The sequence below is a fragment of the Stigmatopora argus genome, chromosome 6 (genome assembly GCF_051989625.1).
Source record: "Stigmatopora argus isolate UIUO_Sarg chromosome 6, RoL_Sarg_1.0, whole genome shotgun sequence".
NCBI lineage: Eukaryota > Metazoa > Chordata > Actinopteri > Syngnathiformes > Syngnathidae > Stigmatopora > Stigmatopora argus.
The window spans coordinates 18200531-18216196 of NC_135392.1; the positions used below are offsets into that span (position 1 = coordinate 18200531).

Below are 15666 nucleotides of genomic sequence, written 5' to 3' on the forward strand. Positions count from 1 at the left end.
TAAAGGGGTCGAATAATAATGCACGCCCTACTTTTCAGGTTTTTATTTGCTAAACAGCTTGACATATCCAATAAATTGTGTTCCACTTCACAATTTTATCCCACTTGTTGATTCTTGAAAGAAAAAATATTTTTATTTCTTTATGTTAAAAGCCTGAAAAGTGGCAAAAGGTTGAAAAGTTCAAGGGGGCCTTATACTTTCACGAGGTACTGTAGGTTAACAGTGGTCACCTGTACTTCAAGTTTCTGTGGTCAGGTTTTCTCTGTTTAACTGGACAATCTTCCATCTTCCTTCCACACATTCTGTCCTCCACCCTGCTCTCTCTCCTCAATTCCCAGCAAATCCCAGTCACTGACCAATGCCTTCAACGCCTTCAGTGACTCCTCCTTCTTCCGTGGCGTGTCCAGCTCTGGAGGCGGTGATGGCCAAGATGAGGCTAAGGCCGAGACCATTCGCAACATCCGAAAGTCCTTCGCCAGCCTTTTCTCTGACTAGACACCGACCTCCTGCCCTCTTCTACCCCTTTCCCACTCCTCATTGGCCAGCGATGACTTGACTGACATTTCAATATGGCGCAGTCATAGATGAGTGTTTTAGATTTTAAATGTACTCTATTCCCTTTGTCCGTTAATCTGTTAGTCCTGTGTGTCAACTTGTCTGTGCGAGTGAACTCCGATTTCCCCCAGCTCAGATTTTAAGTGCATGTCGCTGTGCCAGAATAGGTGGAATAATGAGTTATGTCACTGATGCACCCTCGGGTAGTACAACATAGTTTAGCATAGCGTACCATATCTTAGTACAGAATAGAATATGTTTTTCCAAAAGGACATTAAAACACAAGTTATATGAAATTATAATGATATATGGAGGCAGAATGTACATAGAGTATATATGCAGTACACATACAGTATATAGTTAGACAGACAAATATAAAGCCAGTAGCTTTTATCAGTGACATAACTCGTTCACGAAGTGGCGGGATTTATAAGCGTTTTAACTATTAGTAATATATTTGATGGTTTCCTTCGTGATTCTTCCGGCAAATACACTTTTGGTGCCCCTAAGTGAAACTTGTGTGTGATTTTAAAAGTTGTAAGGGGAAAAACACATCAAGTATGTGTTTAAGTGCAAATCTAGTCTTGGTGTCTCGGTGTGAGGAGATCTGCAAACATTTTCTGTTTTTGTGCGTCTATGTACATGTGTGTGTGTGTGTGCATGGATGTGTGTGTGTGCGTGTGTTGCATGACTCCTCATAGAGGCTCCAGTGTGACCTTTGGAGAAGATGTCAGGATCTCTATCAGTGTTGACTGCCTTCCGTTGCCTCTATCTCTCTTTTCTCTAGATGTTGTAGCCTTATCGTGTTTTCAACTCACAGTATTGTTCGTTAGCTGTGCAGACCAGAGTCAACTTGAAATTCATTCATCAATTACTCACAAACAAGGGGACCAGCTCTTCCAATTCACCTTTCACCCTCAAGACACCCCAAAAATGACTGTCCAATAAAAGAGCACCATACAACTCAAACATTTTTGCTTATTTTAAAAGACGGGTTTTGTTCTATTTCTAAAACCCCAAACAAATCCAGGCAAATTTTCACTCTGGATGTTGTTGTTAACCAAAACACATGGTCATCTTTAGCGCTATTAAATTTCACCAGCAAAAGTAATCAGGACATCTTATTAAAAACTCCAATGCATCCACCTTGATAGTGCTTTTTAGTACACATCAGTCTAAGGAAGTGATGGGAAAACTATCTCACACAGGGCCGCAGTGGGTGCGGAGTTTCGTTCCAACCCATCAAAACGGTTGGAACCAATCAGTGGATTACAGGAAGGTGCTTCTTGTTTATGTGGAAACTTCATTAGCTAAATGTGCTGGATTGGTTGGAACAAAAACCTGGACCCAAAGCAGTACACAATTGCCCACCTCTGGACCAAGGTTACCGAGTTGGAGGACCGCAGTACACAGAGTTTGTTGCGCTTGTTAAAAATACCAATGTCAAGTGGCATTATGAAACAAGGGACAAAACATTTGACACAAACTCCTCGTCAGGGTCAACAATAAGAAAATGGAAAATAAGTGAAAAGCAAGGATAGTGTCAGTGTTCAACACCGGTTATATTTCAAAACCTAGCAGCGCGTTTATAGGTGCAGCGGGTTTTGGACAAGCGCAAAAAGGCTTTTACTGACTCTTGTGTGAATCAAAGATTATTTTGTTTTTAGTACAGAAGTGTTCAAAATAATAGCAATCCAATATGAGTAATCAGATTACGCCACATTTTCAGTATATTTTTTATTGCCACATCTCTAACAAGCTTATCAATTGGTGCAGTATGTGGATTCTTAGAAAAACAACAACACTTAGCAATCATAATGTACACATACGTATTCAATAAGGAGAAATGTAAATGAATTATGGAATGTTGTTATGGAATCTTGGAATGGATTGACAGCTAAAAGGTGCCACAAGGTGTTTGACTCCATACCACACAAATGTGAAGCAGTTATTTTAAAAAATGGTGGTCATACAACAAAAGATTAGTTAAACGATTTTGAGGATTAGTAAATCCTAGAATGAAAAAAGTTTGCACAAAATAGTTTGGAGTTTGGAGTCAACGGCAGAGTGCTATTTCTTTTTAAACACCCCTTTCAACTATTTGCCAAATTGCACATCTTTATGATGGGTTTTCTGAAATCTACTACCTCTACAAGTAAATTTGTTTGAAATAATAGACAAAATATTGCGGATTAATTTGGTTATTCACATTGGACTACTATTATGTTGGAACCTGTGCCACTTGACTGATTAAAATACTGGACATCTTGCACATTTAGATGAGGAGTCCTGGTCTAGACTGTGGTAAGACCCTAACCTAAGGTAATCAGATCCATAACAGTCAGCCCTATCAAAAATTGAAATGAATGCATTTCAAAGCGGAAAAAGACATCTGTTGCCGTGACAGGTGATCTTTTTGTTTCACCTACTGTAGAGCTATCTACGGTGTTGTAAGTTGTCGCTAAGAAGATATTGAGACAGTAGTGCAATAACTCTTTGACATGACTGTTGAAAGGTGTCATCCTATTATGCCATTATGAATATGAAAGTCTGTGTGAGTATTGCATCTTTTAGACATCTTTTCCTTTGACATTGCTTAAAGTGGAAACCCACTCCCTAGTTTTGACATGGAACATGAGAAAGAAGAAAGAAGGGGTTTTCACACTAGCACCCTTTGAACCCATTCTTGTTCCTTTTCCTCAATTGGTACACTTAGGTTTTAAGTACACAAGCTCATGGTCTTCCATCCCAAAGACTGGGACCAAAGTTGAGCTAGACGAAACGATGCCAGAGATTATTGGAGCCGGTTTCAATATTACTCCCTACTTCTCACCTCAACAAGAATTAGGCTGTGTTGACACTCAGGTTTGGATATAATAAGGCAAACCTGAGCACAGTTCATTTGTTTAGCTCTCTTTCTGGCTGTGTTCACAATTTTGATTTTCATTAGGAAAGACTCCAGTCTGATCACTCTGCCAGGGCAGATGGTGTGTGGGAACACAATTTTCTTGAGGTATTTGCAGAAAAATACTAACTTGCTTCTTAGGCTGGTCATCTTGTAAAACATTGCTGCTACTGTATTTAATTGACTTGGGTCATTTAAACAAACTTTGGTCCAATTGGTTCTGTCTGCAATTATTCAGTCTGATTTGGGTCAACATACGGAAATGGAACACCTTGATAAGGTGGTTCTGGTTCCATTGCACATTATTTCCATTTGGTTCACCTTCATCTCAAGAGTGAGCAAGACAGTCTTAACGAATAGTTGTGCTAATTCTTTCCTACGCTATCTTTAAGAAGGAGTGTAACAGCTCCATCCCAACTGAATTCCAGCATGGTCAAATTTCCTTTTTTATTAAAGCACGAACTGGCTCTGACTGTAGTAATGCAGTTGTGTAATTGCTTAATTTATGGAGACTGCTGGGTCAATTATGAATGCTAAGGTTGGAATCACTTGAAAAAATAGGTTTGTTTTCATGCCTACTGCCTGTGGTTTGGGTCACAAAATCTTTGGTTGGGAGAAATTCTGATCCAACGGCTTCGTTAGCCCAATTTCTAGTATGTAAGTATGAATATACAACATCTGTAAAAACGCTTACAAATGAACTCTAGTGTATTTCGGTTTCACTTGACTTGAGGGTGAACACAAATGAATGTGTTTGCTCGTGTAGTTCATTTTAATTGTGAACACGTCATGAGACCCACATGAAGAGGTGATAGGTTTGGCCCCATCCAAAGTGAACTCAGGGGCCGGTCAGTTCATGGGTAAAAAATACACAGAAGAAAGGAACAGACAAGAAATGATATGGTAAAAAAACACATCTATGTGAGAATCCCAAAGCTTTGGTTTCAAACAATAACCTTTCTGAAATGTGTGAAATTAAACTTGATTTCAGCCAGACCAAAGGGTGCTACCCCAGTAAGAGCAGACTAGTTCTAAAATAAAAGAAAGGCTGGAGGCGTCCTCTTCTGTTTAATGTGCACTGGTGTGTTAACGTGGCATTTTACTGTATAGTCCTCATCTTGTTGCCAACAAGTAACCTTATTGTTCGTATGAATGGATGGATGAACCGTGTATTCAGACGGGTGACAAAAAATGAGACAATTGCGTAGGAACAGTGGAAAATGGGGCAATGTGTTTTCAGCATTTAACAATGGAAATAAGTCATATAACATGATGGTTGCTTGTCAATTTAATGATGTTAGTTAATGCTGGTTTTAACCTACACTTGTCACCCCTCTATATGTGTGATATGAAGAGTTTATTTATTTTGTAATTAAATGGATTGATTTATTTTTTGGAGGCTTCATATTTACAGCAATCTAGTAACAAATTGTTTTTGTAGTGACTGTTTATATTTGTAACTGCAGAATAGTGCTTTGCATGACTTTGTGACTGAGGTTGTCATTTATGTACAGATGATTCACCTTAATAAAGAGATGTGGCTCCATAGTTCCTCGGCTGAAATCAATTTGATGTTGCAGCATGTACCTACCTAAATGCGCACCAGATGGCAATCTGCACATGCGGAAATTTCTCTAGCGAGCGTCATCATTGGAGAACAACACACTGTTTAATGATTAGTAGTGTCTCAATTGGACACTCAGTGCTACACATTTTTACATTTGATGTAATATTAAATACAACAACATTAGGAAATTTAGGCAGCTTTGTATATTACACGGTGGTACCTTGAGATACGAGCTAAATGTGTTCCGGGACTAAGGTCGTATGTCCATTTACCCGTATCTGAAATCAACATTTTCCATAGAAATGAACTAAAAACAAATTAATTCATTCCAACCCTCTGGAAAAACACTAAAAAAACATGATATTGGAATGGAAAAACATTTATATTTGTTCTAATTCGCCATCTATTAACAGAGTAACAAATAACTAGCGGTTATGATGTTTAATAGTACTAAAATTAGACGGATTTCGCGGAGAGGAGAGAGAGAGGAGAGAGAGGGGAGAGAGAGAGAGAGGGGAGAGAGAGAGGGGAGAGAGAGAGGAGAGAGAGGGGAGAGAGAGAGAGAGAGAGAGAGAGAGAGAGAGAGAGAGAGAGAGAGAGAGAGAGAGAGAGAGAGAGAGAGAAAGACTTTTTGCACGGCTATGCACTCGTAAAATAACAAATTTAAATGAACTTGGAATACAATACAGACACAGTCAAAAATAAGTTTAATCTAACCTTACACTAAACTTAATTCTATTTTTTCTTCTAATTAATCTTTCTTCTCCCGGGTTGGCTCTATTTACCCCGCCTCCACCCTTACTTTCAACTGCAGTTTTTAAAAGGAACCTATCAAGGGTTGTTTGCTTTATATATTTTCCAAAAATGATGCACACAAATGTCCTCACAATAGGATAACACACGACCACTTGCACACGGGAAGTAGTATACTCCTCTCGTATTGGCGAGCAAGCTCCGCCACGCGTATACCATTCTGCACTGACTCACAGGGAAAAAAAACACTGAAAAAATGAAATGCTCCACCCAGTGCCTGTAGAGACATTTACACGAGCGAGTTGCGGGGAGAAAGACAGCAGCCTCTCGCGTCGGCTGTATGCTCGTATATAAAAATTTGTCTCGTATCTCAAGGTAAATATTTATAATATTTACAATATTATATATAATGCGGCCCAGTGGCATGAGTGGTTAGCGCGTTGGCATCACAGCTCTGGGGTCCTGGGTTCAAATCCAGGTCAGTCCACCTGTGTGGAGTTTGCATGTTCTCCCGGGGCCTGCGTGGGTTTCCTCCGGGTACTCCTGTTTCCTCCCACATTCCAAAAACATACACGGTAGGCTGATTGGACACTCTAAATTGCCCCAAGGTATGGATGTGAGTGTGCATGGTTGTCCGTCCGCTTGTGTCCTGTGATTGGCTGGCCCCCGATTCAGGGTGTCCCCCGCGTCTGGCCCAGAGTCAGCTGGGATAGGCTCCAGCACCCCCTGCGACCCTAATGAGGATGAAGCAGTTCAGAAAATGAGATGAGATTATATAATACCTGTAGGCAGCCCGGTGGTGAGTGGTTAGCGCGTCGGCCTCACAGTTGGAAACCTGGGTTCAAATAAAGGTCGGCCCACCTGTGTGGAGTTTGCATGTTCTGCCCGGGCCTGTGTGGATTTTCTCCTGGTACTCCATTTTCCTCTCATTTCCTAACCCTAACCCCTAACCCCATTCCAAAGACATGCATGGTAGGCTAATTGGACACTCTAAATTGCCGCTAGGTATGAGTGTGAGCTCATTGAACAGTTTTTGTCTCCTTGTGCCCTGCGATTGGCTGGCCATCAATTCAGGGTGTCCCCCGCCTCTGGCCCAAAGTCAGCTGGGATAGGCTCCAGCACCCCCCGCAACCCTAGTGAGGGTTTGAATTTATTAGATTTCTTAATTTGTAACTTGGTATTTATTTCGTATCTAGATACAAAAGACTTTTCTTAACCTGAAGAGACAATTTGTAAGTAGAGGTAACACTGTTTATGTATATATATATATATATATATATATATATATATATATATATATATATATAGATATATATATATATATATATATATATACTAAATCAAGTTTGAAACTTGGAATACAATACAGACACAGTCAAAAATACGAGTCGTACGAGTCGTACGGTGTTTTTAAGGTTTTTTTGGGGTTTGTAAGGGGAATCATAATCATTTATAAGGGCAGTTATCGGCAGAGGTTGACAGGTATGAACAGTTTCACACTTACAATGGTTAGTCATGACAGACTTCCAAGCAGACCGAAAAATAAACGAACCCAAGATAATCTTTGGGTTTCCACCACACCCAATCGCCATTCCACCGAAGGGGAAGTTAATTATTCCTAATCACGACCACCTGCACATTGTTACCAGCTGCTCTGCTGGGTGTATTTAAGGACCAGTCTCGTGACATTCACTGTCAGATTGTCTGCGACCCAACCTATTCCTGTTTGTTGGCATCCTTTGACTGATCTTTGCCTTGGCCGTATTCTGCTCAACCAAACGTGCTCTTCTGACTTCTCCCCTGCTGATGGACTCTGTTCACCCTTGACTGATCTTCGCTTCTGATGTATCCTGCTCAACCGAACCTACTTTCCTGACAACTCATCTGATTATGAACACTTCCTGTGCCCGCGTCTGCTGCCAGTGTGACATACTAGAGTGTTTGATCTATTAGTGTGACATACTAGTGTTTGATTTATTAGTGTGACATGCTAGAGTGTTTGATTTATTAACGATTGCATGTAAAGAAGCTATGACGAGTTTGGATTGAATGTGTGTATCGGTGTTCGATTGGTGATCCTTGGATCCACATGGCAAGTGTGGGGCATGTTAAAGTAGATCGGTATTCGATTATTGATGTCTTAGCAAATAGCTTGAAGCACGGGAGGTGTGTTGAATCATTACAGTAAAAGTTTGGATTGAAGTAACAACAACATGTCGCTGTTCTGATTATTTCCCCCTGTGTGTCAAGGTATGCTGTTTGTTGTAAAGGCTGTTTGAGTTTGGGGTTTGTAATATACACTGTTTAGCGTGTGAGAAAAGAGATAATGGTTATTAATGTTTATTTACTTTTGAATTACGGGCGTGAATGTGAGAGTCTCGGGGCACGCACATGGAATAGCATTTAGCACGCTACCTTCGGCCACCATTATCGTTGACAGTGTCTATAACGGTCATAGAAAGGATGTTATATTGTTGATATTGCATTGTTTGCCCTGTTGAATAATAGTAGGACTACTGGAAGTTGTAATGGGAAAAGATATGACAAGTTATGACCGTGTGTTGAACGAGTGTGTGTGTGCATTGTGTTTTGGGTTCTAAAGTGTTGAATATATATATATTTATATATATAGGTGTAATTGTACATTATGTTTTGGGTTCTAACGTGTTGATAATGTATATATATGGGTTGAATTGTATGTTATGGGTTTTTGTGTTAATTGATTACAGTAAAAGTTTGGATTGAAGTAACAACAACATGTCGCTGTTCTGATTATTTCCCCCTGTGTGTCAAGATCGAATGCAGGGTGTAACATTTTGGAGGCACTGCTGGGATTGCTGTTCAGATGTCCAGTGTCCAAGACCTGCTCACTGAATTCTGAGCCAGCTAAATCCCCCCACAAAACCAGGCCGATGGCAGTGAGAGGAGGTGTTGCTGTTTAAGAAGAACTGGAAGTTGGCGGTTGAGTACTTGTCATCTGAGGCCTACGAGATCATCAGATGGACAGTAAAGACGTGCCAGTTCAGAGTTCACTCCTGTACAGTCAACAGAGCTCCTAGATCGTCAACAAAATGGAACAGTTACTCGAAGAGGTGGTAGGAACATGGAACAACCTGACGGAAAATAACCTACTGGAAATATGTGATTTTCTTAACATATTAAGAAGTGTTAAACGGAAATCACGTCTATCATTAGTGGCTCACATTGTAAAGTACCTAGAAAGAGAAGAACTAGAGGAAGTAGAGGATGAAGGCATGTCTGAATTGTTGAAACTGAAAGATAAAATATCAGATATGAAGCATGAAGTCAAAATAGATGAAAACGAAAAGCAAGGATCAAGATTGGAAGAGACTCCAATAACTTTGCCCCAGCTACCAGATGCTGCGGACCCTCAAGGGGGTGTGTCTCCCCAGCCCCAGCCAAGCTCATACTGGCGCAAGGACTTCAAAATTGCTGGCCAGATAGGTGAACCAGGCCAAAGGGACAAGCTGACATTCTCCAGCCTTGTTCATCAAATTGAAAATGGACTGAATAGGGGTTACCTAGATGTGGAAATTATTGATGCAGTTATCAGAGCTATCTCCCCCAGTTTGCAGCTACGTAATTATTTGGAAGAGAAACCTAACCTCACTCTTCCCACACTCAAACGCATCCTACGCGCTCATTTTCAGGAAAGGAGTGCTACCGACCTCTATGTGCAGTTAGCTTCAGAAGTGCAGCATATCAAAGAGACTCCTCAAAGTTTCTTAATGCGAGTCTTAGTTCTTAGGCAGAAGGTACTGTTTGCATCTCGAGAATCAGAATCAGGAATCCAGTACAACCCAAGTTTAGTCCAGCGTATGTGCTTGCACACGATACTCACTGGTCTCCAGAGTGACAGTGTTAGAGTAGATATGCAGCCTCTCTTGCTGAACTGTAAGACTTCAGATGAGCTTTTGCTAGAGCGGTTAAATGTAGCCTGTGCTAATGAAACAGAAAGGAGAAATAAAAAGAAGTTTAGTACCCCACAGGCAGCGACACATATTAGCAAGGTGCACTTAGAAGAACTACGACCTACCAATTGCCCTGGAGAAGAAAAACCAAAAGTGTCCCGTGAGGTACGAGCGGAGTTGACTGAACTTAAGGCAAGTGTTGCTTCTCTTAAAGATCTCAGTGCAGAGATAGCTCAGATCAGAAAGACACTACAGCAGGCTATGTTTCAGCCTCAGTCCTACCTCCCACCTTCAGTTAGAAGACCAGTTAGGGAGCCCCAGCCACCTTTTGCAAAACAAAATTACTACAGCAAGCCCCCAGCACCCCCCTGGAACACTAGCCGCCCTGCTTATGTCCCAAGAAGGTGTTTTGCTTGTCAGCAGGGAGGGCGAGATGTGAAGTGCACACATTGTTATCGGTGTGGGAGTGGAGAACATTTCCAAGCTGGATGTAAAATCCGAGGAGGCAGACCACTAAAAGAAGAGACTATAGCAGAGCTAACTCAGGAAAGGGAAGGTGTGGTTCGTGTGCTTTGTGGCACACCCAGTCCACTGGCCATCGTCAATCCTCCCAGCATGCAGCAGCAGCAGGTGGGAACTCAGCAACACCTGATGGTGGAACCTGCCGATTCAAAGGCAAAGATCAGACGACTTAGACAAGAGCTAGAAGAGAGGAATGAACAACTGCTGGACAACAGACACCAGCAGGAAAACATGGAGGAAGAAATAAAGAGGCTCCAGCAGGAGAATTTGAAGCTGCTCGTAGACGCCCGTGCAGCCCGCGCCTATCGCGATGAACTGGAGTTATACAAGGCCAAAGTGGAGAAAGGGAGACAAGGGATGGAGGAGGCGTACACCATTGCCACCGTGAGTGTACGAAACGCTGCAGAACGAGGTAAAAAGCACTATGACACCAAAGTGAGGAGCTCCGTGCTACAACCAGGAGAGCGCATCCTGATAAAAAACCTGACACCAGAAGGAGGAAAAATTGACAAGAGTATGGAGAGAAATAAACAGCAGCCGGTATCTCATCTTCAAGAGACAGACCAAGACAGTGGTTACGAAGATGACTTTCACTACAAGCCCCTCCAGGTGCTAAATGAGGGAGATGCCCAAGGGATGGAGTCTAAGCACAGGCCACTGTCAGCGAATCGGAGACTCGGAGTGAAGGGCCCTGCTTCCGGACCAGTACAACGAGAAGATGACTATCAGCGGGAGGACCTGCCTGGTGAGGGAACAAATCTGGCTGTTGAAGATCCTCGTGATGATCATTTATCAGAGACCTCTCCGCCAACCACTGTGAATGAACCTGAGGCGTTGACTTATGAACGGCCAAGAAGGGAGAGACATCCACCACGACGAACGACCTATGATCAGCTTGGTGTCCCCTCCTGTTATAGTACTCAGTCACCACATCAGCTGGTACCTGCTTACCCTGCACCAGGAGTGGTTCCTTGGTTAGTACACCTGCAGCCATATTACATTCAACCACCCTTTATGTATGGACTCCAACAGGCTTGAGCCTACAAGGGTGGCATGTATTATGCGAACATGGACTGTTACGACTGTGATTACAGTTTCCATCCAGTGAACGTGGACCGTACGAGTTGTGGATTATATTTGAACTGTGGCCCTTGCCGCCTGGAGTTTTCATGAGTATCAGTTTACAGAAGAGGATGTGAAATGACAAGTTCGCTAGACTGTTCAACATTACAACCAACAAGGGGAAGATATTTGGAATATACTGATGTCGGGACGACATTTATTTTTGTGGGGGAGAGTGTGACATACTAGAGTGTTTGATCTATTAGTGTGACATACTAGTGTTTGATTTATTAGTGTGACATGCTAGAGTGTTTGATTTATTAACGATTGCATGTAAAGAAGCTATGACGAGTTTGGATTGAATGTGTGTATCGGTGTTCGATTGGTGATCCTTGGATCCACATGGCAAGTGTGGGGCATGTTAAAGTAGATCGGTATTCGATTATTGATGTCTTAGCAAATAGCTTGAAGCACGGGAGGTGTGTTGAATCATTACAGTAAAAGTTTGGATTGAAGTAACAACAACATGTCGCTGTTCTGATTATTTCCCCCTGTGTGTCAAGGTATGCTGTTTGTTGTAAAGGCTGTTTGAGTTTGGGGTTTGTAATATACACTGTTTAGCGTGTGAGAAAAGAGATAATGGTTATTAATGTTTATTTACTTTTGAATTACGGGCGTGAATGTGAGAGTCTCGGGGCACGCACATGGAATAGCATTTAGCACGCTACCTTCGGCCACCATTATCGTTGACAGTGTCTATAACGGTCATAGAAAGGATGTTATATTGTTGATATTGCATTGTTTGCCCTGTTGAATAATAGTAGGACTACTGGAAGTTGTAATGGGAAAAGATATGACAAGTTATGACCGTGTGTTGAACGAGTGTGTGTGTGCATTGTGTTTTGGGTTCTAAAGTGTTGAATATATATATATTTATATATATAGGTGTAATTGTACATTATGTTTTGGGTTCTAACGTGTTGATAATGTATATATATGGGTTGAATTGTATGTTATGGGTTTTTGTGTTAATTGATTACAGTAAAAGTTTGGATTGAAGTAACAACAACATGTCGCTGTTCTGATTATTTCCCCCTGTGTGTCAAGATCGAATGCAGGGTGTAACACCAGCACTCGGATAACTGTCGGGATCCGTGGTCGCATTTGGTTCCCCCATTATTGACATTAGGAGCAACCGAGAATCAAGCCTTTCTGTCTTTGATCAGAATGTATGCTCAAATTTGGCATGATTATTGAAATGAGTGTACGCTGCCTTATTTGAAAGGTGCGTAGGCGAGTCTCATGCAAGCGGGAAATGACAGAATACTTTCAAAGTATTCCACCCACGGGTAAAAAAAAAAATGCTGGGATATTTTCCTTGGTTATTACAAAATCTTCAGAAAAATACTCCCGAGGGAACGATAAAAAAGTTTAGTTCCAACACTTGTTTTATGTTGAATCCTCTTGTAGAGTTTCCAAAACCAGTTTTTGCAGAAAATAGATGAACTGCAACAATTACTTCGAATTTGGCATCATAAAATGACTTATAATTCCACAATATATTTGTCACTAAATCTCAATAAAAGGCTTCAATTGATAAATTGAATGAGCGCTTAATTTAAAAAAAAAGTATGACTATAATATCACTATTGCATATATGGTAAGCCATTTGAGATTGTAGTTGATCTCTTTACTGCATGTGAGCAGCTATCCATTTCTTTAATATAGCAGTAGAATTATGACCTTTTTTCTTAATAGAATGGTAAGTTTTGTTTGTAAATGTGGGAAAAGACAAGGAAACTATTTTAAAGCTTAAACATTTTATCTCAGTGACTCATGTTCCCACATGAAAGCGAATTAATTTTGACTTAAGGGGCTCTTTGCTGCACATTTAACTATTACAATTGTTGATCGTATGACCCACACATTTCTGGTTTCGTAAAAAATGACAGGCATGGTTTTATGCTTACTTTCTGAATAAACAGAAGATTGAGTTTTAAAAAAGCCCAATCTTTTCAAACACCCCAGACTGGTCGCCACACAGCCATAGGGCAACAGATACAAACTATCATTCACACTGACAATCATACCGCTACCGAGCGGTAATCGAACCCACGCTTGCCTGTACTGAAGTCAGGCGAGTGAACCGGAAGAGAATTTGGAATGTTCATAAGTGATCAATCATCTATCAGAAAAGCTGTCAATTCCTTAGTCGATGAATAAAAATAGGTTTGCCTGGAAATTATTTGACTTTAAATGAGAAGTCCTTGGTTTCCTACAGTGTCAATGCCAGCGACATCTAAACATTCTTCGGGTACTGTTATCAAAACCATTACTGGAACAACTGTGAGGTGCTGTAAGTGGCAAATCCAATCCAATCCAAGCCATTCGATGCCCGTCATTTTCATTGCCTTCTGACTCTTTTTGAATGTTATTGTTTTGTTTTCTAAACAAATATCAGACTCCATACTAGGGCAAGGCAATGTTATGGTCAAGATTCAAGCTTGAAATATTTTTAGCTAGATATCAGTGATCAAACAAGTCATATTTAATTGACCAAAAGCAACATTTGCCAGCATTGTCAAACAAAAAAAGTCTAATCTTGATAGTTTTCAGGTACTTTATTAACATTCAGGTGAGGTCAACTGTAGAGCTAAACATACATAAATAAAATTACACATTGTGCAATAAGTAGAAAATACATTTAATTTGATGAGTGCACGCTAGCTTAATGTTAATAGAAACAATATTAAAAGTTAAATATGCTATTGTATAAAAACTACTACTAAAAAAAGCTGAGTTTAAGTTGGAAAAAATCATGAAAAGAATGGTGACCGGAAGGTAGAGCTGGGCGATATGACAAAAATTGTTATCACGATAAAAAAAGCTAAAAAAACTGTCAGTTGATATCAATAATTATCACGATAACTATCACATCTTTTTTGTTTCAAATTTGAAACTTCAAACTTCTGTGAATAAGTAAATACATTTCTTTCCTTAACTATGTTACCTTACTTTATAAGAAAAGAGAATATGAAATAATATGATTTTAGTATTTTTGTTGTTCTGTTGTGCAATAAAGATAAGACAACTCCCTCCTTACACGATGCAAATTATAGAATAAAACTTGCAGAAATTTTGACAGGCGTCTTTATTTTCATAAATTTTCCTTCAAACCAAAAGTTGCCGTGCAATATGAAATAGATAAAATAATCAACTGAAGCCATCATCACCATTGGCAAGCAGACTATATTCAGCCTCACAAAAAGAAACTGAGTGAATTTACTTCACATATGGCCATCTACATAAAAAATCAAATAAAATTGATATCAAGTGTAAGAAAAATATTACAGGTTCCCTCAAATGAAGATAGTGGGTTAAGGACATTTACAATAAGGCTGCTCTTTGCGCACAGGTATTTATGAGACATTTAAAATAAAAGAAAATGCCAGGGAGAATTTACTTGGATCTTTTAGTGTATCACCTCTGTGTTGTCCTGCATCTCACAATCTCTTATTTTGGCCGTGTTATTGTCCCTTTGCGTTCATGCTCCGTGTATAGCCTCTATTGCTCACATTGCTCACATGCAAAAAACACATTTCTTCGTCATCCTCTTCTTCTCCTGAGTGTTGGTCTGGAACTAGCATTCATCTTGCAACAGCGTCCCCGTTCTATGTGGTGGTCGGGTGGTGTAATTACAGTTTGAAATTATCAAATTTTTGTTGAAAGTTTAATATTATCATTGACAAAAATTATTTCACGCTAATTATTGTTATCGTGTTATCGCCCAGCTCTACCGGACGGTGTAAGGAACGAACCAAACAAACAAACAAAAAACGTTTTCAAGCTCTTAATGTGGCGGCCCGGCGACCGAGTGGTTAGCGTGTCAGCCTCACAGTTCTGGGTCTAGGGTTCGATCCCAGGTCGTTCCTCACTGTGTGGAGATTGCATGTTCTCCCTGGGCTTGCGTGGGATTTCTCCAGGTACTATGGTTTCCTCCCAAATCACAAAAACGGGCAGAGTAGGCTGGTTGAACACTAAATTTCCCCTTGTCATGAGTGTGAGCGTGAGTGGTTGTCCGTCTCCTCATTCCCTGCGATCGGCTGGCAACCGATTCAGGGTGTCCACCGCCTCGTGCCTGAAAAGTCAGGTGGCAAAGGTTCCAGCACCCCCCGCAAACCTTGTGAGGATAAGTGGTTCAGAAAATTAATGTCAAAAATCTCTTAATGCAATTGCACTTGGGCCGCAATATCAAATGTTGGAACGGTATGTGTGCACGCCACCTTACTTGAAGGAGGCTTAAGGGTGTCCCTAAATAAAACATGGGTATTTTTTTAATTGATCTTTGCTGGCTACCAGTATTTCAAAGT

At 40.6% G+C, this 15666-nt stretch overlaps 2 protein-coding genes across 2 annotated transcripts in view; one reads left to right on the forward strand and one right to left on the reverse strand.

Moving 5' to 3' along the window:
• syn2b (synapsin IIb) overlaps window positions 1-5008 on the forward strand; it is an 87920-nt gene extending 82912 nt beyond the window's left edge. The window contains exon 13 of the mRNA XM_077602496.1: window positions 339-5008. Within this exon, the coding sequence (XP_077458622.1) occupies window positions 339-495 (157 nt within the window). The 3' untranslated portion in view covers window positions 496-5008. The remainder of the gene's footprint in view (window positions 1-338) is intronic.
• The window catches only part of LOC144075469 (metalloproteinase inhibitor 4-like), a 77628-nt gene that overhangs the window by 32783 nt on the left and 29179 nt on the right, over window positions 1-15666 (reverse strand). The window lies entirely within an intron of this gene.